The 23,727-nt window shown below is 45.2% G+C and overlaps 1 protein-coding gene across 5 annotated transcripts in view; it reads right to left on the bottom strand.

Moving 5' to 3' along the window:
* Positions 1 to 23,727, bottom strand: part of CCDC85C (coiled-coil domain containing 85C) — a 182,375-nt gene that overhangs the window by 147,150 nt on the left and 11,498 nt on the right. The window contains exon 2 of one of the 5 annotated variants that reach the window (XM_028714414.2): positions 22,194 to 22,778. The exons of the other annotated variants lie outside the window; for them this stretch is intronic. Within the exon in view, the coding sequence (XP_028570247.2) occupies positions 22,540 to 22,778 (239 nt within the window). The 3' untranslated portion in view covers positions 22,194 to 22,539. Of the gene's footprint in view, positions 1 to 22,193; positions 22,779 to 23,727 lie in introns of those variants that run through there. 5 annotated transcript variants of the gene reach the window in all.

Genomic DNA, 23,727 nt, shown 5'->3' with positions numbered 1-23,727 from the left:
AGGAAGATACCATGTTACCTACTTTGTGCATTCTTGTCTGTCCAATGTAGACATGAACTGCTATGGGAAAGAGCCTTGCACCAAGCATGCTGTTTGCACTAAATTATTGTTAAATGCTAGACGGGGGACCAGCAGTCAGGGAGGAGTGAGTAAGCCTAGAATAAGGACACACTCTGGCACCTGCAGAGACTCAGAAACATAGAACAGCAGCATTCATTGTCAGTTGAAAGTATATTCTCCCACAAGCGCCTTATGATAAGAAAGCTAACAAAACATAACATATTATGAAAACACCTATAAGAGCCTTGGAAAATAAAGGTGTTATATAAATTAAATAAATGAATGAATGAATGAATAAGATACAATGAACCAGTTTTATTAGGAACCATGGCCAAAAACCATGTTCAATTGTGAGTACATACTGTATTTTTCCGTGTATAAGACTAGGTTTCTTTCCTTTTAAAAAATGTCCAAAATTTGGGGGGCGTCTTATACACGGATAGATCTCCCCCGGTTTTCTTAAATCGGAGTCCCCAAAAACGGGGGTGTCTTATACATGGGGGCATCTTACAGACAGAAAAGTACGGTACTGCAGAAGGCGGTGGTATATACAGATTAATTTTGTTCTTAAATCAGCTACAGAAAAATTATGCTACACACACACCATGCTGCTGTTCCATATTTCAGCACAACAGTGGATAAAAGAAAATGTAAGTGTGTTCTCAGCAGGCCAGACTGCCAACTATTATGTGTAAAATCTTTATAAAAGCAGATTTTGGTTTCACAAAAAAAAGATGGTTCTGAACTAGGTACGGCTGCATTCATATGCAGATTTGCCAAGACTGCCCGCAGGTCTGCAAATTGCAGTATTTCCAGGGAGTTGTGGAATGTTCATGGATTCCAGGCGGGAATATCCAAACAAACAAGGCATGCATTATCATGTTTCGTGACATCAAAGAGGAATGAAAGCCTTGAGCTTTAAAAACCAAATCCCCATGTTTTAAAGAGGCAGAACAGGTAGTTAAGAGGATGGCGAAAACAAAGGCCCTTGGGAGAACATGACCCCCCCATCAATGTTATTGCAGTTGTAAGAGACAGGGCACGGAAAATTGCTCAGTTAGGTAAAACCTGCATTTCTGCAGGGGAAAGAGTTTCTGCTCCCTTCCACTCTCTTCATACGCAATGATTAATAGACTTTAGATCACAGAATCTACAGGGGCAAAAGAATTCTGAATTGTGCTCTTAGGAACCATGGTGTTTCCTCTTCTCAGAGGTTATTTCATACGGAGGTCATTCACAGTGGACAAACATTCCAAAAGTCAACTTCTCCACCACTGTTGACTCTGCTGTTGCACTGGGTGTGGGGACACATCATGCTCCTTCTGGGGTAGTTTGTCTGCCTTTGGTCCCCACCTTGCACTCAGCTCTCACCTGTGGCTCCTAGAAGCTGTCAGTATGTGACAGCGGCCACACCTTTGGAAAGGCTTTGACTGGCAGGTTAAAACAGGCGAGGGTAGCCAATGGGTCTCTAGCCCTTGGTGGGATAGGGAATGTGAAGACAGGCTCTGGCAGATTCAGCAGATGGAGACCAATAATGGATCCAATGGCCAATGGTGGTTTCTGCACCTGATGTAGAGGGAGGTGAGGGGCAGATGGGGCTGGTGAACCTGGGAAGGTAGTCCATCTAGGAGAAGGAACACTCTGATCCTAAAAGTCCACTGCCTTGCAGGATGTATTTGGAAGAAGAAAAGGCTCAGGAGTAAACCCTACACAAAATCTGGATTGGGATCCCTAAGATGGTCAGATGCTGCCTTGTTATGCCTCCTTCTCGCAGCTCCTGAAGCCAGATTGGTGCCAAACGTACTGTTCTGCTTTTCCTTTGAACAGCTTCAGCAAGGCCGAGAGGGGGGTCCTGTTGTCTGGGCAGTCCAGCACCTCCATGCACACTGCCAGGGCCGGATGTAGGTTTGCTGAGGCCCTAATCTACTGAAGGTAATGGGGCCCTTTATATGTCCATCTGTCCTTCTTCAACAACAAATTGTTGCTGTTTTGTGTGATGAATATATGGACCATGCAACCAGGCTATATATAGGCACCCTATATAGTCATACCTCGGGATAAATACGCTTCAGGCTGAGCGCTTTCGGGCTGCGCTCTGTGGCAACCCGGAAGTAATGGAGTACATTATTTCCGGGTTTTGCCACTCGTGCATGCGCTGATGGTCAAAATGACATCACGCACATGCGTGGAAGCGGCAAAACGCGCACGCACAGACGCGCTGTCACGTCTTACGTTCTGTTCAGGATGCGAACGGGGCTCTGGAACGGATCCCGTTCGCGTCCCAAGGTACCACTGTATATAGAAATGAGCAAACCAGTGATATTTCAGGGAGCAGGCTAGCAGGTGGGGCCCATTAATTACATCATAGGAGCCTACACAACACAAAACACTGTTGCTGCATGTAGGTTTTATTTTATTTTTTATCTTATATTTTGGAAATGTACATCCAGGGTTTTTTTCCTTTAATTTTTTTGGGGGCCCCCATGAGAGTGGGGCCCTAAGCTATAGCTTGTTTAGCTTATACATAAATCTGGCACTGCACACTGCCCAGGTTTGCTCCCTGGGGTTGTCACTTCAGTGCTGGAAACGCAGCCGTTTGACTTCACCCCCCAGGGGTGCACTCCATTGTCTCTCAAGACAGATGGATGACAACAAAAGCGCCACTGGGTCAGACAACAAAGGCCCATCTAGTCTGAAGCCTCTGGGAAGCCTGAAAGCAGAACCTGAGTGGAACTGCACTCTTCCCATTTGTGACTCCCAGCAACTGGTGTTCAGAGGCCTGCTGTCTCCGACAGTGGGAGGCAGAACATAAGCTATCATGCCTAGCAGCCATTTATCAGTGGCCTTATCCGTCATGAATTTGTATAATCCTCTTATGAAGCTATCCAAGCTGGTGGCCAGCATAACTTCTCGTGGGTGCGAATTCCATTGTTTAAATTACATTTACTTAAAATTGCATTTAAAATTGCATTTAAATTGAATTTAAATTGCATTTAAACTGCATTGTACTTTCTTTTGTTTGTCCGGTATCTCCCAGCATTAACTTGGTTAGGTGTCCGTGAGTTCTAGCATTATGAGAGAGAGGGAGAAAGGCTTTTCTCTATCCTCCACACTTTCCATAACGTTCTACACCATCTATCATATCTCCCTCGCCTGTTCTAAAAAATCAAAATATGGGCAAAGGCTGCTTCAACGTGCTAGGAAGCATGATAGCCTTGAAACCCCTTTCGTTTTCCTGGCCTTGGTTCTAACGAAGCTACATTTTCTGCCAGTGTCTTGAGATAACAATGCTAAAGGAACAAAATATACTGGAAGGCATGATACAAATTGTCCAACACAGAAAAAAGGATACTGGAGACCAGTGCAAAACCTAATGGCACCCTGCCAAACAACGGGCAGTTGCACCTTCACCCATGCTTCTGATAAGCATGTATCAAAGGTTTGGCACAATGTTATTAAGAACATAAGAAGAGCCTGCAGGATCAGGCCAAAGAACCATCTGACCAGGCATCCTCTTCTCACACTGGCCAACCACAGGCCTGTGGGAATCCAGCAAGCAAGACCAAACCGCAAGAGCCCTTTCCCCTCCTGTGGTTTCCAGCAACTGTTATTCAGAAGGCATCGCTGCCTCCAGCTGTGGAGGCAAAGTGTAGCCATCATGCTCATAATTCCAGAGGTTTGCACCAGCTCTCTCTCCACACAGCACAATACGGACCGTAACAAATCACAAAATGGTCCGAGAGCGTCACATATGCATGCTCATTGCTGTACTCCTTGGGGAAAGGTTGTAGGTCTGTGGTAGAGTGAACCCCAAACAGGTGCCGAAGGCAGAAAAAAACGTTGACCATTGCGTTCTGGTAAAATGCACCACAGGGGTTGATGCAACCTTAATTACAAAATAAAATTACAAAATTAAAAAATTGTCCAGTAGCACCTTAGAGACCAACTAAGTTTGTTCTTGGTATAAGCTTTCATATGCATGCACACTTCTTCAGACACCTGCAAAGGTAAAGGGACCCCTGACCATTAGGTCCAGTCGTGACCAACTCTGGGGTTGCGGCGCTCATCTCGCTTTATTGGCCGAAGGAGCAGGCATGCAGCTTCCGGGTCATGTGGCCAGCATGACTAAGCCGTTTCTGGCGAACCAGAGCAGTGCACGGAAACGCTGTTTACCTTCCCGCCAGAGTGGTACCTATTTATCTACTTGCACTTTGACGTGCTTTCGAACTGTTAGGTTGGCAGGAGCAGGGACCGAGCAACAGGAGCTCACCCCGTCGCAGGGATTCGAACCGCCGACCTTCTGATCGGCAAGTCCTAGGCTCTGTGGTTTAACCCACAGCGCCACCCACGTCCCATTCAGACACCTTAAAGACCAACTAAGTTTGTTCTTGGTACAGTGAGACCAACACCTTAGAGACCAACTAAGTTTGTTCTTGGTACAATTTCTGTTCTCATCCTGAAGCAAAGTTCTTAACCCGAGGTAATATTTCTGGGTTAGCAGAGTCTGTAACCTGAAGCTTTCGTATGCATGCACACTTCTTCACGAAAGCTTATACCAAGAACAAACTTAGTTGGTTTCTAAGGTACTACTAGGCATCTGAAGAAGTGTGCATGCACATGTGAGCTTATACCATGAACAAACTTAGTTGGTCTCTAAGGTGCTACTGGACAATTTTTTTATTTTTTAATATATTTCGACTGCATCAGACCAATACGACTACCTACCTGAATACAAAATAAAAATCCATACCAGGTTCACCTGGCATTCACTTCGCCTATTTTGCTGCTGCCATCCTTCCCCCTCCCCCCACCCATTTTGCCAAAACAGAGGTCAAGTCTTTAACCTGCAAAACGGGAGTGGCTCTCAGGAATGCCTATTAGGGAAATGAGCGTGTTTTCGAGGGGGCGGAAATCAAGCCCAAAGGCAGATGCAGGATTCTCCTGATGAATGCTTGATAACACATCCAGAAGAGTGACAAGCCTTATACATTTGCAACGTGCCGCCTTTGCAAGGATTGCCAGCAACACTTTAAGGATAAAGGCAAACCTCTTTAAACCTGGCTTGAACTCTATCAGATAAGAACACCACTGACAGCAAATCTTTTTTTTCCATAGAAGTGGTTTCCATAGAAATGCTGAGATTCAGCAACACCAAATGCCGTAAGAATTACCTAGTTTTGAGCACATATGTTTATTTTTAGTGATTTGCAACCTTTTACTTTTTAAAAAAAAATAAAAAAGCCTACCTCTCTCTTCTTCACATTGTAAAAGCATGGGAGAAAAGGAGTGAGAACCTCACAGCCTCAAGAGCCCCGGGTGTCAAGAAGCGCTTCTGAGAAGCCACACAGAGCTTTGGAAACTGGGTTAAATCACTATGAATAAGCTTCAGGGTTTATGGGTAGACATTCAAAGCTGCAAACTGGAAGGGCGTGACATTGCGGGTCTCCAAAACTCTGCAGAAAAATACAGTATTTACTCGAATCTAATGCTCAGCTTCTTTTGGCCAAATTACATTGCAAAAATTAAGACGCGCATTAGATTTGATGGCACACTTACATTCGCCAGCAAATGTTGTGTTTTTTTTTGGTTTCAAGGTTCTGAAAATTTGAGGCACACATTAGATTCGATGGCGCATTAGACTCAAGTAAATATGGTAGTGGGGCATCATACTAACCCCCATTTACCCCCCCCCAAAGGGCCATAGGCAAGGGTTCCTACTGCATGCCACAGTGATCCGTCCCCAGCAGACCAAAAGGACTACTGAATTCAGTGAATGCCGAGATCTCGAGTCACAACAGATTACTGGCAGTGGGAATGTTTGGCTCTGTGTAACCCTGACATATATAGAAGTTATGTGCATGTGGAGCCCTGGCCAATAAGGGATCGAGAAGGCATCCCTGGGTCTTGGTGACCCAGTAGTTGAAGAGACCATAACAACCTGGGAGAGACATCAAGTCTGTATTTGATGATGAGTGCAGCAAAAAAAATTGCTTAGCCAGCTGCTGATGGTGCTCTCCCCTGGAAAAACTGGATAAATGAAGTGAGCAGATAAGTTTGTTCTCCCTTCTGATCAATATATTGCAAAGCCCAGGAAATACAACCTGCTATGCTTACTCCTACCCTTTATGCTTTGGAGGGTGCTGCTGAAGGACAAAGGGTCACTGGGCTCTGGTACCAACAAAACTTATAATAGGACAGTGCAATCCAAACCCAAGTTCCCCCAGGAGGAGAGTTTGAATTCAGCAGATCTTGGGCTTTACCAGCTGAGCTGGGGCTAGGCCAGCATTAAGTCCTTCACCTTGGCTCAGCTGGGGCTCAGGTAGCAGATGCGTGCATGCGTAGACGCACCGCTGCGGGTTGCGGACGTGCATCCTGCACAGATCACGTTCGTGACCCGAGTGTCCACTGTAATGCCGTACTTTTTCCTGGTTCAAGCTTCCCCACTGGGGCATAATTTTGAACCCAGATTTTCATGTGCCAGGTAACATCCCTAGCCGCAAAGAACATGCAGAACCGTGCACATTTTGCCTGATGGAGCTGTGATTTTGTGATATTGTGCTCCCGAGTCCACTGGTTCCATCTAGGTCAGTACTGTCTACACTGGCTGTCAGTATCTCTCCAGAGCTGCAGACAGAGGGCCTCCAATATGACAACACTGAGGACTGAACCTGAGCAGATGCCCTTCCACTAAGCCTCAGCCCTTCAAGTTACAAGAAAGGAGATTCCAACAAAACATCAGGAAGAACTTTCTGACAGTAAGAGCTGTTCGACAGTGGAATGGACTCCCTCGGGAGGTGGTGGGCTCTCCTTCCTTGGGGGTTTTTAAGCAGAGGTTGGGTGGTCATCTGTCATGGATGCTTTAGCTGAGATTCCTGCATTGCAGCGGGGTTGGACTGGATGACTCTCGGGTCCCTTCTTGTTGCTGAAAAGGAGTGCTTCCATCGTGACACATTTGAATGTCCAGGGGAAAGAGGGACAGCAATAGTAAGAAATTATTTTTCTCTCTGACTTGGCTCTTTCCACCAATCCCACGATGGCTTCACACAGTAACATAAACATTATTCATAGCATGTGCTCAAAGCTTTTGTGATACTGGCACCGAGTAAATACCTACCTATTTACCTAGGCATTGTCGAGGACTTAGGGCTAAATGGTGACTGATACCCTGGCTCAGTGGTTTTAGCTGCTCCTATTGTCCCAAATGAGCTCTTTTTGTGTTTAACAGGATTGTATGTATTTTGTATCCCGCCCCACGATCCCTCAGGTTGAAGGGTGGATTAGGAGAAAAAGATGTCTTTATGAGGTAAATAATTAACAACAATTGCAGTTGTAAGAATGTGAACACGTGGCACTTGCAACAAAAAGTTGCAGCATGCACATATAAGGTAAAGGTAATTAAGTCCAGTCAAAGGCAACCATGGGGTGTGGCGCTCCTCTCACTTAAAGCTGAGGGAGCCGGTGTTTGTCCACAGACAGCTTTCCGGGTCATGTGGCCAGCATGATTAAATAACTTCTGGCACAATGGGACACCGTGACGGAAGCCAGAGCGCACAGAAATGCCATTTACCTTCCCGCCACAACGGTACCTATTTATCTACTTGCACTAGTGTGCTTTCAAACTGCTAGGTTGGCAGGAGCTAGGACAGAGCAACGGAAGCTCACCCCATTGCGAGGATTCGATCCTCCGACCTACTGATCAGCAAGCCCAAGGGGCTCAGTGATTTAGACCACAGCACCACCCTCTGGGTTCCAGTCTGCCAGCAGATTCGACATTCCATCATCACTGCCAACAGACTCCCAGCAGTCGGTACCCATAAAGCATGCTTATTCTCACTGGGGGAATGCCTCCCCACAGAAATGTCCAAGGTGCTTAACAAAGTAAATAAAACCAGTATCAACAGGAGGGAACTAACTGCCAAGAAAATGTTCCAGAGCCCCACTCAGCAGAAAAATACAGGACGGTCTCCGAATGCAATAGGGATAGCTTGCTATGTTTTTAAGTGAAGTAATACACATTACCATTTAAAGAATCCAAAGCAACTCCTCCACCCTCACAACACGAACATTAAATTCAGAGTCTAAAATTAATTAACTGCACCACTATCAATTTTGAAACCAAGGAAAGGTTCTGTAGTTCCTTCTCCCCCTCCCCAACTCCACAACCCACAACTGACACAAGGTTGAAAGATATGTAAAATAGGCACACAGATATGCCAGTTTAATTGGCATCGTCTATACAGCCCTCCACTATTGAGGGCATAGACTCTGGCTTTGCTCCGTATAGAATTTTCATTATTTTAGTGCCCATGACATGCAACCCCTAGTTGTGACTTCCGACACATTTTGAAAAAGTAGACAGCAAAAACACTCAGGAGAGAGGTAGGTTTCTAGTTAAGCTTTTTTTTATGAGGTAAATAATCTGTAATAAGCCAGACTTGTGTTGTATCAGACAAAAGGGTCCATGTCCAACCCCAGATATTAGCTCCTCAACCTGGAATTGCAAGCATGAAAGCAGGTGCCTGTCATCTCCTGAGACTGATCACATGATGTGGTCAGCTTTTTTGCCGCATGCCCAAAACAGATTGCAGAATTCGTTTCCAATTCCAAAATCCACTCGTGAGCGGTGTTTAAATCCATTTGGTACTTCCAAGTTGTTCTGCTTATCTAGAGCTGAAAGCCATCACTTGTCACAGGCTGAGATAGTAATTTAAGACGAGTCCGGAAGCATCACTGATTGATTTCGGTGGAACTGCTTCTATGTTAACTGCGCTTAGGAAAACAGACAAAAGTGATATACCATCTGCCAGAGATAGAAAAGTCAAAGGTTGTAGGCTTTTCAGTAAGATGCATTGGTGTCAACATATCTTAAGAGCGCTCCGACGTCCTCATGTCGTTGCCATGACAGTCTCTACCAATTAATAAGAACAATATATGATTATAGATGATCAGTTTGAGTGAATGTTAAGTCTGGAAACATCTAGAAGCACAAATTAAGCCAACAAGCCGGAGTGGGGAGAAGTTAGATCTGTGTCTGTTGTTAGATCTCTGGGCGACTTACAATACCTCCCAATGGTTTTTAACAATAGCTGCAAAAAAAGACATCCCTAAATTAAATGGATTAAATGAAGAAAGGGGGGAAAGTTGAGTTGTTGTGGAAGGACTCTGAGCTCTGTTCAGTTCTTGCACTCAGATTCCTGGTCAGTTGCTTGCTTTGTATGGAATTTTATGTCCCCTGAAGAAACAGGTTTACAGTGGTACCTCTGGTTAAGAACTTAATTCGTTTTGGAGGTCTGTTCTTAACCTGAAAATGTTCTTAACCTGAGGTACCACTTTAGCTAATGGGGCCTCCCGCTGCCGCCGAACAATTTCTGTTCTCAGCCTGAAGCAAAGTTCTTAACCAGAGGTACTATTTCTGAGTTAGTGGAGTCTGTAACCTGAAGCGTCTGTAACCCGAGGTACCACTGTATAGCCTTATCCCCTCTTCTACAGCCATCCAAGATGGTGGCGATCATTGCCTCATGTGCAAAAGAGTTCCATAGTTTAATGATGCACAGTTGAAGAAATACTTTTTAAAAAGCTGTCCTGAATCTTCCGACATTCGTTGAATATCCACGAGTACGAACATTATGAGGGAGAAAACCTTTCCTCCGTCCGCTTTACAAACTTCTACAATGTCGCCTCTAAGTCGCTTTTTCTCGAAACTAAGAGCCCTCAGACACCGCAACCTTTCCTCAGAGGAGAGTCTCTCCAAACCCGTTGATCATCTTTGCCCCCCTTTTCTGATCCATTTCCAATCTACAATCTCCGCTTTTTTGAAGCGCAGCAAGGTTTTTACTGGGAAATCACTCTTGAGATATTTTACGGGAAGCAATTCGTAAACGGAATCGAATAATATAAAAGTAATAAAATAGAGTTCTTCAATTTTTCTGCATCAGGTTTCAGGTTGTGGATCTCAGGGCAACCAAAGCTGAGCCACCAAGCTTAGAGTCAGTCTAGCCCTACTGCAGTCCAGCCATGTGCCTTGCACACAAATCTCCTTGGGTGTCAAAAACAGCTTTTTGCCTGCTTAAATTTAGGAGCCCCTGGCACAGGAAAAGCCTGCTCTGTAGTTTGGAGCTGTCACAACAAAATTAGGCCAACAGCAGCTAATATAAAACTGAGAACTTGGCAGAAATCACATAGTCAGAGTGGCTGCAGAGGGAAGGGACATACTGTCAAGCATCCATCATCTTAAAAGCTACCTCCCTATATATCTCCCAGAGAGGCAAGCTATTTCTGGGTTTGTCTGTCTGTTTCCAAGCCTCAGGCTCCCATCATCTCCTCCCCTCACATACTGCAATTCAATTCTTTTCCTCATTTCCTAGGTTGCTCAAACCATGGTTGCCCTTAGATCCAACCAAGGAAAACAATGCTTTGCAGAAACTTGAGGTGTCCCACCGGACAGTCCTCTATTTTTGAAGGGCTGTCTGGTCCAAGGCCAGTTAAAATATATTTAATATGCATCTACACACAAACATCGGCGCATACAAAGTTTATGCAAATGTGTAACGTCTTTACTTACTCTTTTTTGGGTGATGTGTTTTCTTTCTTTTTCTGGCTGTTAATAACTGACCGTGCTACATGAACCATGCGGTTTGCCCAGTCTAGATATAACAGCAAACTGTGATTTGATCAAATCAGGAAGTGAGGTGGGGAATCAGAATGTCTGAGTATGGGCATTCACTTCCCAATTTAGTTCCCAGTTCATAAGCCCAAAATGGGGTATAAATGTTTGGCCGCAACATGTGAACCAAGCTGCTGTGGGCTACATGACCAATTTTCAGCACTATGCCTGCCTTTACTGTAAGCGATGCAGCTTTCTTAGAAAAGGTCTATGTACGACAGAGCTTGGGTTGCCATTTTCTAATGCAGCTCTCAACTGCGGCGCCATTTTGATAATATTCCATTCTATTGTCATGCATTTGACACTCAACTTTCCTGAGCAGAGACAAGTTCCAGGGCACTGCCAGAATAATTTCCTCTGGGTGAGAGAGCTCTGAAGGTGTCTATGTACCAAATGTTCTATTTACAAATACAAGAACGGAGCGGGGGGGGGGGGACGGGACACACAGGCTCTATAAACTCTTGAAGCAGGTGGCATAGCTGCTTAACCTGCCTCAGGTATTCAAGATCCGCCTGTTTCAACCACCACTAAGGCCGCCCTCAAGTTTTTAGTGGCAGTCACATCAGTTAGATCCCCAGAACAAAGAGATGACCAGGGCAGCGCACATCCCCACCTCTGCATGCCCTCTCGTGCCACATACAAGCCACATAGTTTTCTCCCTAGCATACTGGGACTCTAGTGTGATGAAGGCTCTCTGAATTCCACAGAAAAGGAGGTAGAAATGCAAATGGTGCAGAATCAGGACAGTCATACCTCGGGTTAAATATGCTGCAGGTTGAGCATTTTCAGGTTACGCTCTGCTGCGACCCGGAAGTAACGGAACATGTTACTTCCGGGTTTTGTCACACGCGCATGCGCAGACGCTCAAAATGACGTCTCGCGCATGCGCGGAAGTGGCGAATCGCGACCCGCGCACGCCCAGATGCACAGTCACGTGTTATGTTCTATTCAGGATGCGAACAGGGCTCCGGAACGGATCCCGTTCGCATCCAGAGGTACCACTGTAATTTCGTGTGGTGGGTCTGCCTCTGCCCTAGTAACTCAGCAGGGCTTTCAGTGGGGCTGCCCCTTTCCTGGTGGATAGCACTGCTGTTGAGATACTCTCTGCACTTTCCAGAAACAACTGAAGGCATTTTCATTCTCAAAGGCTTTTGCAGCCGAATTGGGCCTCTACCATTGGTGCCTATTTCATTACACTGGTACCTCCGAATACGAACAGGATCCGTTCCGGAGCCCTGTTCGCATCCTGAACAGAACGTAAGACACGACTGCGCGTGCACGGGTCACGTTTCACCGCTTCCGCGCATGCACACGATGTCATTTTGACCGTCTGCGCATGCGCGAGCGGAGAAACCCGAAAGTAATGTGCTCCGTTACTTCCAGGTCGCCGCGGAGCACAACCCGAAAATACTTATCCTGAAGCGTATTTATCCCGAGGTATGACTGTATTTAAAAATAAATAAATATCCGCTGTGGGCTTTTTCTTTGTGGTTAAACGATTTCCGCCATTTTTATTGCACATCACCCTCAAATGCTTGTGTAGAAGGGACATGATAACAATAACAAAGGCTGTCCCACAGTGAAGATGAGGGCAGCTAGCCACCATCACCCCGAAGCCCAGCATCAGCTCAGGTGGGATTTCGTTACCACCAAAGGTATGCGCAGGTAATGGAATAAACCCAGGTCGTGGCTGTTTTAAATATGCCTCCCTTTATATGGTTTCTGTGCTTGAATTTGCTACTAAAAACAACAACATCCCCTTTTGTTTTACAGCAATCCAGCTCGTGTGCGTGCGCCCCGGACTTGGAATTCATCCTGCGCTGTCTCGAAATGTCATCCTCTCCTTGTGGTTAACTCGCTTCAATTCATGAAACACTGGGCTGCCACGAGTAGTTATGCAGAGGAGCTCTGCTGCCTGCGTCGCGGACAGAAAAATTGTAAAGCAAGCGCTCCCAGGCACTGGAGCGCTAACGTGTCCACCAAGAGGAAGCTGACCCATTTCCACAAATAGATATCTGCTGGCAGAAAAAGTAGCATTGTCTCCGAGAATCTGTCTTCGCGCTGCTTACTGAGTTGTGAAGCATAGGAGAAGGTTAGCTCCATCTCCCAAATTAAAGGCTGCGTGAACACATCCCTCTCCATAGAAACAAGAGTGCTGCTTGCTTGTGAAAGTCACTGCATGGTTGAAGCAAAAGCCAAGAACGGCAACGGCTCATTTTACTTACACGCCCACCCACAAACACCCACCCTAACGAGCACTCTCGTTTAATGAATTGGGACGTGAGACTTAAAACACACACACAGGGAGAGTTTGCCTTTCTGAGAATCTCGCAGCCCAAGGCTTTGCAGGAAACGTGTCATGCTTAGCACGTGGGGCCTGCAACAAAATGTTGCAGCGGGCAGTGTTCTTGTTCGCTGTTCTAATCAGCCACGCCCGCCGCCCGGAAACTCCATTCCATTTCCCCATCCATTTCCATGTGCATCAACAGTCTGCCAGCTTTCAGAGGCCACTGAGCATGCTCAGTCACCGCTGGGCTATTTTAGGGGGTCCCCGCAATGTTTCCCCTAGGAATATTTTTTTTACGTCTACAACCCTTAAGAGTTCCCCCAAATCTGTCAATGCCCTAATATGTATATGGGTGGCGATGTTTCAGCTGCATAAGCAAAACCACTCATAAATGAGCATCGGAAATAGAGGGAATGCACACTGCAAGACCAGTCAGGATTAAGACCACTGAGCCAATTTGTGGCAGAGAGACAAGATCAGAACCCAGGAGCTTCCCTTTTTATCTCTCAGCCCCTATACTATGCCAACATGTCAGAGACTTTCACTAATTTTATTTTCTTTGTAATGGAAAGTAGTGGATGAGGCTGCAATTTGACTAGAGAAGCAGCAGGGGAGGAGGTGCTTAACCCCTTCCTCTGCTCCCACCAAATGCTATCCCAAAGGTTTCCTCAATACAGTGCTACCTCGCAAGACGAATGCCTTGCAAGACAAAAAACTCGCTAGACGAAAGGGTTTTTTGTTTTTTGAGCTGCTTCGCATGACGATTTTCCCTATGGGCTTGCTTCACAAGACGGAAACGTCTTGCAAGTTTGTTTCCTTTTTCTTAACACCGTTAATACAGTTGCGACTTGACTTCGAGGAGCAGCTCATAGAACGCGGTGTGGTAGCCTTTTTTGAGGTTTTTAAAGACTTTGGTGATTTTTGAAGCTTTTCCAAAGCTTTCCCAACACCGTGCTTCGCAAGACGAAAAAAATCGCAAGACGACGCACCACTGTACTTGGATCAGATTTGGGGATGGGGGCAAGGGCTGCAGAAGGAAGGGGGAGTAATAGAAAATTGCCTGCCAGCACCCCTTCATATAAGCCTCTGCTGGATCAAAGAGCTTCTATGAATGGTTAAAATGGGGAGGGGAGAAACCGATGGCTAAAACGTTTTGATTTGAAAGTTAAATCAATCTTTTAATCTACTCCTTGACTTATATGGGTGCTTATTTTTATATGTTTTGTTACAAATATTGTGTGTTTCAAATTCTATTTCCCCTCTCTGATTATTGGGGGTGGTGGTATTGGGTTGTTCTTATTTTTATTTTGATTACGCATTTTGTGATTTTATCCTGTGAACCTCCCTGAGACCTGTGGGTGCAGGGCGGTATATAAATGTAATTTTTTCCCAAGCAAAATCCTGATCTCAAACCACTCTCTAAACTGCCCTTTGATCTTTGGATATACATTTAATAAATAACAACAACAACAACAACAACAACAACAACAAACTGCTTTCCCACTTGTGTTGGGTTGGGGATAAAATATAAAACAATATATATATATAATATTTATTCTTGAACCTTCTCCCAATCCCCACCACATGTGTAAAGTTAATGCTGAGAAGTGATTCAAGCAGGGGGAAATGGAACACAGGGAAATACCGTATTTTTCCGTGTATAAGACACCCCCATGTATAAGACGCCCCTTACTTTTGGGGACCCCAAACTTAGAAAATGGACATATGCAGTATCCATGTATAAGACGCCCCCAGATTTTTAACCTTATTTTAAAGTAAAAAAAAACCCTAGTCTTATACACAGAAAAGTACGATAATTAAGCACCCTTTCCTCTCACAATGCTCCTTCATCCAAATCTGCAGCTTCCCAAAGCAGATAGCTCAGTCACTAGAGAATATGACTCTTAATCTCAGGGCTGTGGGTTTGAGCCCCACATTTTGCGAAAGATTCGCGCCCTGCAGGGGGTTGGACTAAATGCCCTTTGTGGTCCCTTCCAACTCTGCAATTCTACGATTCTATTGCTTTTCAGTTAAGGAGACAGTTGTGCCTGTCTACCCTGAAACATGCGGTTTATCCTTCGGCCTCGATTTTTGCTGAAATTGGCTGCTGCCCCCCAACACACGTTCGCGAAAAAATGCTTGGGGGAACTGTAGGCAGTTCTTTCTGAAGGCTCTACAAGAAAGAGGAGCCGCAGGGAGGAATTCCACTGCTCCTCAGGAGGAGTTTCCCCCGTAACTTGTAGCAACGATCCGAACGGCTCTCCCTCCTTTCGCTAAATCTATATGAGCTTCATCCCACGATTGCCAGCGCAAGCACTCCAAGTCCCACCCATGCGGAGAGGCCTGGAGCAAACAGCAGAAGTCAGAGTACAAGATTATGGTTGTCATGGTTTATTTGTTTGCTTTTCCCTTCCTGGCAGGACTCCTGTACCTTTGACAGCTCTGAGCAATTCAGCACTTGAACTCTTCCCCCCCCCTTCCCCCCGCACGGTAACACAAGAATGAGAAAAGCTCGTGCATGCATTTGAAATACCGTACGCACTTCTGGTCACCTCCAAAAGGAAATTGTTGGGTTGGGAAAAGGTTCGCAAAAGAACCTTTCTGTTATCAGTCAGATGGGTTCAAGGAAAATTAGGGTCAGCTGAAGAAACATGGCAGGTATTCTCCAGATAAAAATCATACTATTTGGTTGGAACAATACCTCTGAGATGTTATTTGTTCAGCCTTATTTTTTTTAAAAAAAGAGCAAACTGTTATTTCAAGGTTCCTCATAAAGCATGGTTTCCAGACCCTTGATCATCTTGGTTGCCCTCCTCTGCACACGTTCCAGCTTGTCAACATCCTTCTTAAACTGAGGTGCTCAGAATTGGACACACTATTCCAGATGTGGACAGACCAAGGCAGAATAGATTGGGACCATTACTTCCCTTGATCTGGGCTATATACTTCTGTTGATGCAGCCAAGAATAGTGTTAGCCTTCTTTGCTGCTGCATCACACTGCTGACTCATGTTTAGTTGAAATCCCTCCCCCCCCCCTTTTTTTTTTTTTTTGTAATTTGGATCCACTGGTTTGGATACTACCCTCTGGTCCTATAGAAAAGAAATTTGCTCCACCCTCTTTGTGACAGCTATTAAATTGCATATATGTCATATCGTATGTAAAAGAATAGGCTTTCCGAAAGCTGTTTACCATAAGAGCTCTATTGAGGGGCAAAACACATTTGAATACCATAGATTGGTTATCAACAAGAGGTTAAAGCTCTGCTCATGTCGTTCTTGACAGGTCACTGTGCTGCTGCTCCGAACCAGCAAATATATTCTTATCAACCAACCAATCCTGGAATTAATAGGGGTTCTCTTTTTATGCCTGGGCCAACACTGAATAAACACTTCAAGTAGGAATTTTGGTATCAGATACTTTCTGCCAATATTACACTTCCTGTTTAAATATAACAGGTCTCGAGGGATGGTTTCTTCTTCTGGACAAGTTCCCCGTGACTGCGTTTTTAAAACCAAACTATATTATTTACTGCCTCTCAGATTGCTCCTATGCTAAATGATTCAGGACCTCCACTCTCCCAAATTCCCCAGCCAGTCTTCACCTAAACGCAGCACTCTAACTTAGCAGGCCCACGGCTTAAATTAATTTGATCCTTTGTAATCATGTACCGCGGGAAGGAACCAGATATTTGACATTACTCAGTTTCCGTTCCATTATTTAATTGCCTCGGACAGGTATGAGACCATAATTGCATCAACGGCCCAAGGGCTCTTGATTGATTTTCTCTCGCAATCCATAAGGAGTCTTTATTCTGACGTTTTTTAGCTAGAACATACCAAACCCGAGAGGAAACCGGGAAACGGCAGCGGAAGAGGTGGCGGTCAGAGAAAGAGAGAAGGGGAAAGATTTGAGGCAAAAGTAACAAATACTAAATTATATAAGCAAGGGAACACAGACACCTTTGAGGCAGCTGAACTCTCAAGAACTATCAGGTTTAACTGATGTAAGCGCTAGGCAATAGTCCATTTCAAATCTGGGTGCATTTCAACTGATGTACAAATAAGAGTCTGGGCAAGAGAACAAATCCATAGGCAGCATCAGCAAGAGATGGTTGAGTTGCACATGAAAGTCTCTCAGACCAAAGCTGTCAGACCAGACCAACCGGCTCTCTGGGAGCATCTCCCTCTTGCTGTTGGTATGTGTCTGCTTGGACCTGGGAGCCTTGGCAAGGCAGGTGTGGCCCCAGAACTACAAGCTGTTCACCCCACGTTCTTGACAATATAATCGGTATCCTAGGAAGGAACATGGTACAGGGCAGCTTCCTGAGTCAGAAAACTGGCTTGTCCACCTCAGTATTGTCTGACTGCAGCTCTCCAAGATTTTGAAGAAGAGTTTGGATTTGATATCCCGCTTTATCACTACCCGAAGGAGTCTCAAAGCGGCTCACATTCTCCTTTCCCTTCCTCCCCCACAACAAACACTCTGTGAGGTGAGTGAGGCTGAGAGACTTCAGAGAAGTGTGACTAGCCCAAGGTCACCCAGCAGCTGCATGTGGAGGAGCGGAGACGCGAACCTGGTTCCCCAGATTACAAACCTACAGCTCTTAACCACTACACCACACTGGCTCTCATTTTGGGCAGGTGTCTCTGCCTGCCCCACTGGGAGACACTGGAGATTGTACCTGGGACCTTCTGCATGCAAAGCATATGCTCTGCCACTGATCTAAGGCCGTCACACAGGTCTTCAAGGGCATTCTTGGCAACAGCCCCCCAACTCCCCCTTTCTTGGAGACTGGCTGACACTTGTGCTTTGTGCAGAACTTGTTTTTTGTATTTGAACTGGCAGCCTAGAATAGCATTAGCTTTGTTTGCTGCTGCATCACACTGCTGACTCGTGTTAACCTTGCAATCTAAGAAAACCCCTAGATCCTTTTCACATGTACTGCTAGTAAGCCAGGCATCCCCTGTCGTATATTTGTGCATCTGGTTCTTCCTGCCCAGTTGCAGAACCTGACATTTGTCCCTAATGAAATTCATTTTGTTAGCTGCTCAGAGTGGCTGGGGAAACCCCGTCAGATGGGTGGGTTATAAATAATAAAATTATTATTAATAATAATATTAATATGGAATAGGATATTGCTATTTTCATTGGAGAAATATTGGAAGGTATGTACACCGAAAGAGAGACAGTGAGATCTTTGGAATTGGGAAATTTAAAACAAAAAAGTAATGCACGTTTCTCTGTTCTTTATTTATCTTTTCGAAACATTTTTTTACATCCAGGATGGCCTTTGCCAGTTGCTCGGAAATCCCAATGGTCTAGCCCCGCTTCCTGCCTCCACCCCCTGTTGCTCTTTCTGGCCTCATTAATTTATCCCAGCAAACATGCACATTGATTGTCAATACCTTAATGAAAACAGAAGGTTCTCTGGCCTACAGGGCTGGCAGGGAGGCAAGGGAGAGGGAAGTATATATTGTGCCTTAATGGCCACACGCATGGATCAGTTCCAATCCCCCCCAGGCAACAGCCACTTCCTTTCAAATAATGCTTCCATACCTCTGCTTTACTGCAATACATTGTGCCCCCTAAGTGAGCATTTACAAGTGGGGATCAATAGTACTGGTGCCGATCTTTCCACCCTCCTAACCCCCGAGACAGCAATCCTTCTTCGGAAAACCACATAGCCATGATGGGCTATTACTGCAGACACATCAGTCAGCAACGTAATTGGCCAAAAAGATAAATATCTCAGCGGGTTTCCTTCCATACGCCTGTGCTTTACTCACTAAGGGTAAAGAATCTGTACCCTGCTTGACTAGAGCCAGCCAAGGAAAAGAGCTAGACAAGGTCACCCATAATATGGACAGATTCAGGCAGAAAGGAGAGGGGGCAAACTGAGGCAAGGTGGTGGTTTCTTGGCAAAGTGCCTTGTCTTGAATGCTCCAATAATACATAGATCATAGAACTGAGGAGTTGGAAGGGCCCACGAGGGTCATCCAGTCGAACCCGCTGCAATGTGGGAAGCATTTGCCCAACGTGGAGCTCAAACTGACGACCCTGAGCTTAAGAGTCTCATGCTTTACTGACTTAGCTATTCAAGCAGCAATGGACATGTTTCTGGGAATCACATGGGGTCTCAAACCGGAACAATCTGTGCCACCTCATGGATAGCAAGTCTATATATATGTGACAAAGCTGAACATGATGTAGCAGTCGAAATAAATAAAAAAAATGTCCAGTAGCACCTTAGAGACCAATTAAGTTTGTTCTGGGTATAAGCTCTCGTGTGCATGCACACTTCACAATAGCGTATACCCAGAACAAACTTAGTTGGTCTCTAAGTTGCTACTCAACATCAAATCATAAGATCATGGCCACTGGGCCCATCACCTCAATGACAAACCTAAACAGCATCTTAAAAAGCAGAGACATCACCTTGCCGACAAAGGTCCGTATAGTTAAAGCTATGGTTTTCCCAGTAGTGATGTATGGAAGTGAGAGCTGGACCATAAAGAAGGCTGATCGCCGAAGAATTGATGCTTTAGAATTCTGGTGCTGGAGGAGACTCTTGAGAGTCCCATGGACTGCAAGAAAATCAAACCTATCCATTCTTAAGGAAATCAGCCCTGAGTGCTCACTGGAAGGACAGATCCTGAAGCTGAGGCTCCAATACTTTGGCCACCTCATGAGAAGAGAAGACTCCCTGGAAAAGACCCTGATGGTGGGAAAGATTGAGGGCACAAGGAGAAGGGAACACAGAGGACAAGATGGTTGGACAGCGCGAGTTTGACCAAACTGCAAGAGGCAGTGGAAGACAGGAATGCCTGGTGTGCTCTGGTCCATGGGGTCACGAAGAGTTGGGCACGACTAAACAACAACAACAAAAGTTGCTACTGGACAATTTTTTATTTTTTTAATTTATTTCAACTGCAAAAGACCAACATGGCTACCTACCTGAATCTAGAATGATGTAGCAGGTGAGTCACATCAATGGCGCACCACACATTCCAAGGATATGAGGCTCACATAATTAGGAACCAGCTGAGGATCTGGAGAATTTCCTAACGTTGGAAGCTGCCTCGTATTAAGCCAGACCACTGGTGCAGTTGCACGGGGTGGGACTAGATGTCCCTTGTGGTCCCTTCCAACACTACAATTCTATGATTCTATTAGCCCAACTAGATCAATCATACCTATACTTTTCTAGCAGCAGTTCTGTGGGGCTTCTGGCAGGGTTCTCTCCAGGCCATACCTGAGATGCCACCACCTGAACCTAGGACCTTCTGCATGCAAATAATAATAATAATAATAATAATAATAATAATAATAATAATATTCATGCTCACCTATCTGGCGGGGTTGCTCTACCACTGAGCTGTGGCTCTTTCCCTAAAAGTTATCAGATAGCTAGATAGCTAGCTAGATAGGCAGATAGGCAGACAGACATAGACAGACAGACAGATTTATTGTTTCAGTGAATTAGTTTAATTAACAAAATGTATACAGCACTTGTCTAAGCAGTTTGCTAGCAACATTAAAATTATCAGCAAACTCCCTTAAAAATAATTAATATTAGCAATAAAAAGATAAAAACACACAAACATCTACGTGTCTGGACAGGCTTTAGGTTTTAACTGTTTTTACATATGTAATGCTTTTTAATTGCTTTTATATGTGTAATTGTTCTGCATAAAGGTTATGTTGTATTGTGAAATCACTTTCAGGTGCTTTGTAGGGAATACGCTGAACAATTTTATTTTTCAAAAAATCAAGGGCCGGATTAGCAGAGGCCCGCATTTGTTCTAGGACACACACCAAACAGCAATGCAAAAACATATTTATATGAAATATAAAGCACATGGAAACTTCATTGCTTCATTTTCCTCACGGAATTTACTGCCACGCCATGATTAAAATTTGGTGGGGCCAGAAGGGGTTGGGGCAAGCCTGCAGTCTGTCACCCAGCCATCGTTATTTTGATAAGTCACGAAGAAGTGGGGAGATTATAGCTCTTCGCATCCTGCCTCTTGCCACACCTGAGCCACTTACGTGGCAACACCTGAGCCACTTACCTGCCACACCTAGCCAGCCACATGAATGGCCACTGCAGCCATCGAAGATGCCAGCCATAGGGTGTGGCATTTGGACACCTCAAACTTCACTGGAAGTAGGACGGGAAAAGAAACTGGCCCAAATTGTCAGTTTGGAACCACACCCATGTTTTGTCCTCCCCCAGATCAAACTAAGGAACTTGGAAAGAGCAGGTGACCAGGTGTAACAGGAAGAGAGGGCTCCAATACATCGGAGATTTCAGCAAAATGCAGCTTTTCATCACTTGTGCAGAGCAGCCTGTAACCTACCAGAGTTTTATTTTCTCTGGTATCCTCTGCATCTGAAGCTTTATCAAACCAACTGTGGTTTCTTAAGGGCACTGAGGAGAATTGTTGGGGGACTCCTGTTCCCCCCACCAAGCTGCAGTTCTTAGAGTGGTTTAACTATTTGTCCCTTTTCCCAGGGAACTTTGGGAAATGAAACTCCATGGGTGGGTGGGAAACAGGGGTCTCCTAACAACCCTTGGTGCCCTTAACACATTAATGTTCCCAGGATCCTCTGGGGGGAGCAATGACTGCTTTAAGTAATAATAATAATAATAATAATAATAATAATAATAATAATAATAATAATAATAAAATTTGTTATTTATACCCCACCCATCTGGCCCTGAGTGCTCACTGGAAGGACAGATCCAGAACCTGAGGCTCCAATACTCTGGCCACCTCATGGGAAGAGAAGACTCCCTGGAAAAGACCCTGATGTTGGGAAAGATGGAGGGCACAAGGAGAAGGGGACGGCAGAGGACGAGATGGTTGGACAGTGTTCTTGAAGCTACCAGCATGAGTTTGACCAAACTGCGGAAGGCAGTGGAAGACAGGAGTGCCTGGTGTGCTCTGGTCCATGGGGTCACGAAGAGTCGGACATGACTAAACGACTAAACAACAACACCCATGTGGCTGGGCTTCCCCAGCCAGTCTGGGCAGCTTCCAACACAATATTAAAATACAGTAATGCATCAAACATTAAAAGCTTTCCTAAACAGGGCTGCCTTTAGATGTCTTCTAAAAGCCAGACAGTTGTTGTTCTCTTTGACATCTGGTGGGAGGGCGTTCCACAGGTCGGGTGCCACTACCAAGAAGGCCCTCTGCCTGGTTCCCTGTAACTTGGCTTCTCGCAGTGAGGGAACAGTCAGAAGGCCCTCGGCGCTGGACCTCAGTGTCCGGGCAGAACAATGGGGGTGGAGACGCTCCTTCAGATATACTGGTAAAGCTCCTTCAGATACACAGATAAAGTGGTACATATACAACTGCTTCAAATGTCTAGTGCAGATATAGGAGACCTGCCCTCCACAGTCGGTCACCTTATTGACTGGAAGTAGCAGGAAGGTGGGGAAGAGAGGAACCGGGCTCTTCCTTTTCCTCCCACAAGGTTTGGTCGCCACTCACTTCAATCAGGCCAGAGCCCTTTTCCCATCATAATGTCTGGCAAAACACGCCACGCACCCGTTTCCTCCCTGCCTCGGGCAGGCTGTGCATCAGATAAACGAAATCACAGGCTGCAATCGCACATGACAATCTGTCTGGAACATCTGGGGGTGCAGGGTTCTGGCTCTGTGCTGCGAGCTGGCCTAGATCTCTGGTGTCCAAGTGACCCGTAACTGGGTCATGAGTTGATCTGACGGGAATCACAGTGTTCCCACTGCTGTAGTTTTCTTTAAATAAAAAAAAAAGTGGGTCAGGGTGGTGGTGGTAGAAGATCTACACAGTAAAGCACTTCAATGGGTCCCATGTTTGAGGTTGGGCTTAAGTGGTCTGAAGAGGCCCAATGTTATCACTCTTACCTGTGAAGGTAAGCAGGTTCTGAGCCGAGCCAGATCCTGGAAGGGAAAGTCCTTAGAAACACAGCAATAAACACAAGTTGCTACCTCATAAAGCAAATAAAAAAGGTTGGCATTTGGATCCTATTCAGCCTTACCGCTCTGTGTTTTGGGATCTAAAAGGGAAAGAAGCATTGGCCTCCCTGGGGTCAATGTCAAATTTCAAAAAACCTTGTCTGATCAAAATCTAAGGTTTTAACCATAAGAACGTGGAGTCATGGAAACACCTCCGGGAAAGAAAGAGTGTTGGGGAGAGAGTCATTTAGGGGCCAAGCTAATGTTTAAGCTTGCTTTTGAGCAGAATATTCACACGCAATCAATATGCATTCCTACATTGCAGCGTATTCTGGGTTTGTTTCTCACCAAATCTTTTAGCAAAGTATCATGACCTCAATGCCAGATTTGTTTTTGTCCTAAAAGAGCTTTTACTGTGTTAACGTTTTGTGCATGTTTTTAAAAAAATAAAAATCCAAGACTCAACTGAAATGTTTGGGTGAATTTCTAGTGGGCACCTCCATCATTTTTAAAACAGAGAACGGCAACCAAACTCTGAACCACCTCTCCCCACAAGGGAGATGGTACACAGAGACACCCACCACTTCTAAACTGTTTTAAAAACCTCTACCATAGGACAAACCTTGGCTACAGGTCATCACGGTTATGGAAGAGAACCCTTACCCATGGTTTCGGGTTTGGACAACATGCTAAGCCAAAGCTTGGTTTATTGGCTGTGCACACTGACCTAAGAAGCCTAGGAAGGAGCAAACGGGTACAGTTGCCTCCT

Source organism: Podarcis muralis, chromosome 1 (genome assembly GCF_964188315.1).
Source record: "Podarcis muralis chromosome 1, rPodMur119.hap1.1, whole genome shotgun sequence".
NCBI lineage: Eukaryota > Metazoa > Chordata > Lepidosauria > Squamata > Lacertidae > Podarcis > Podarcis muralis.
This window is presented reverse-complemented; position numbering and strand designations above follow the sequence as displayed.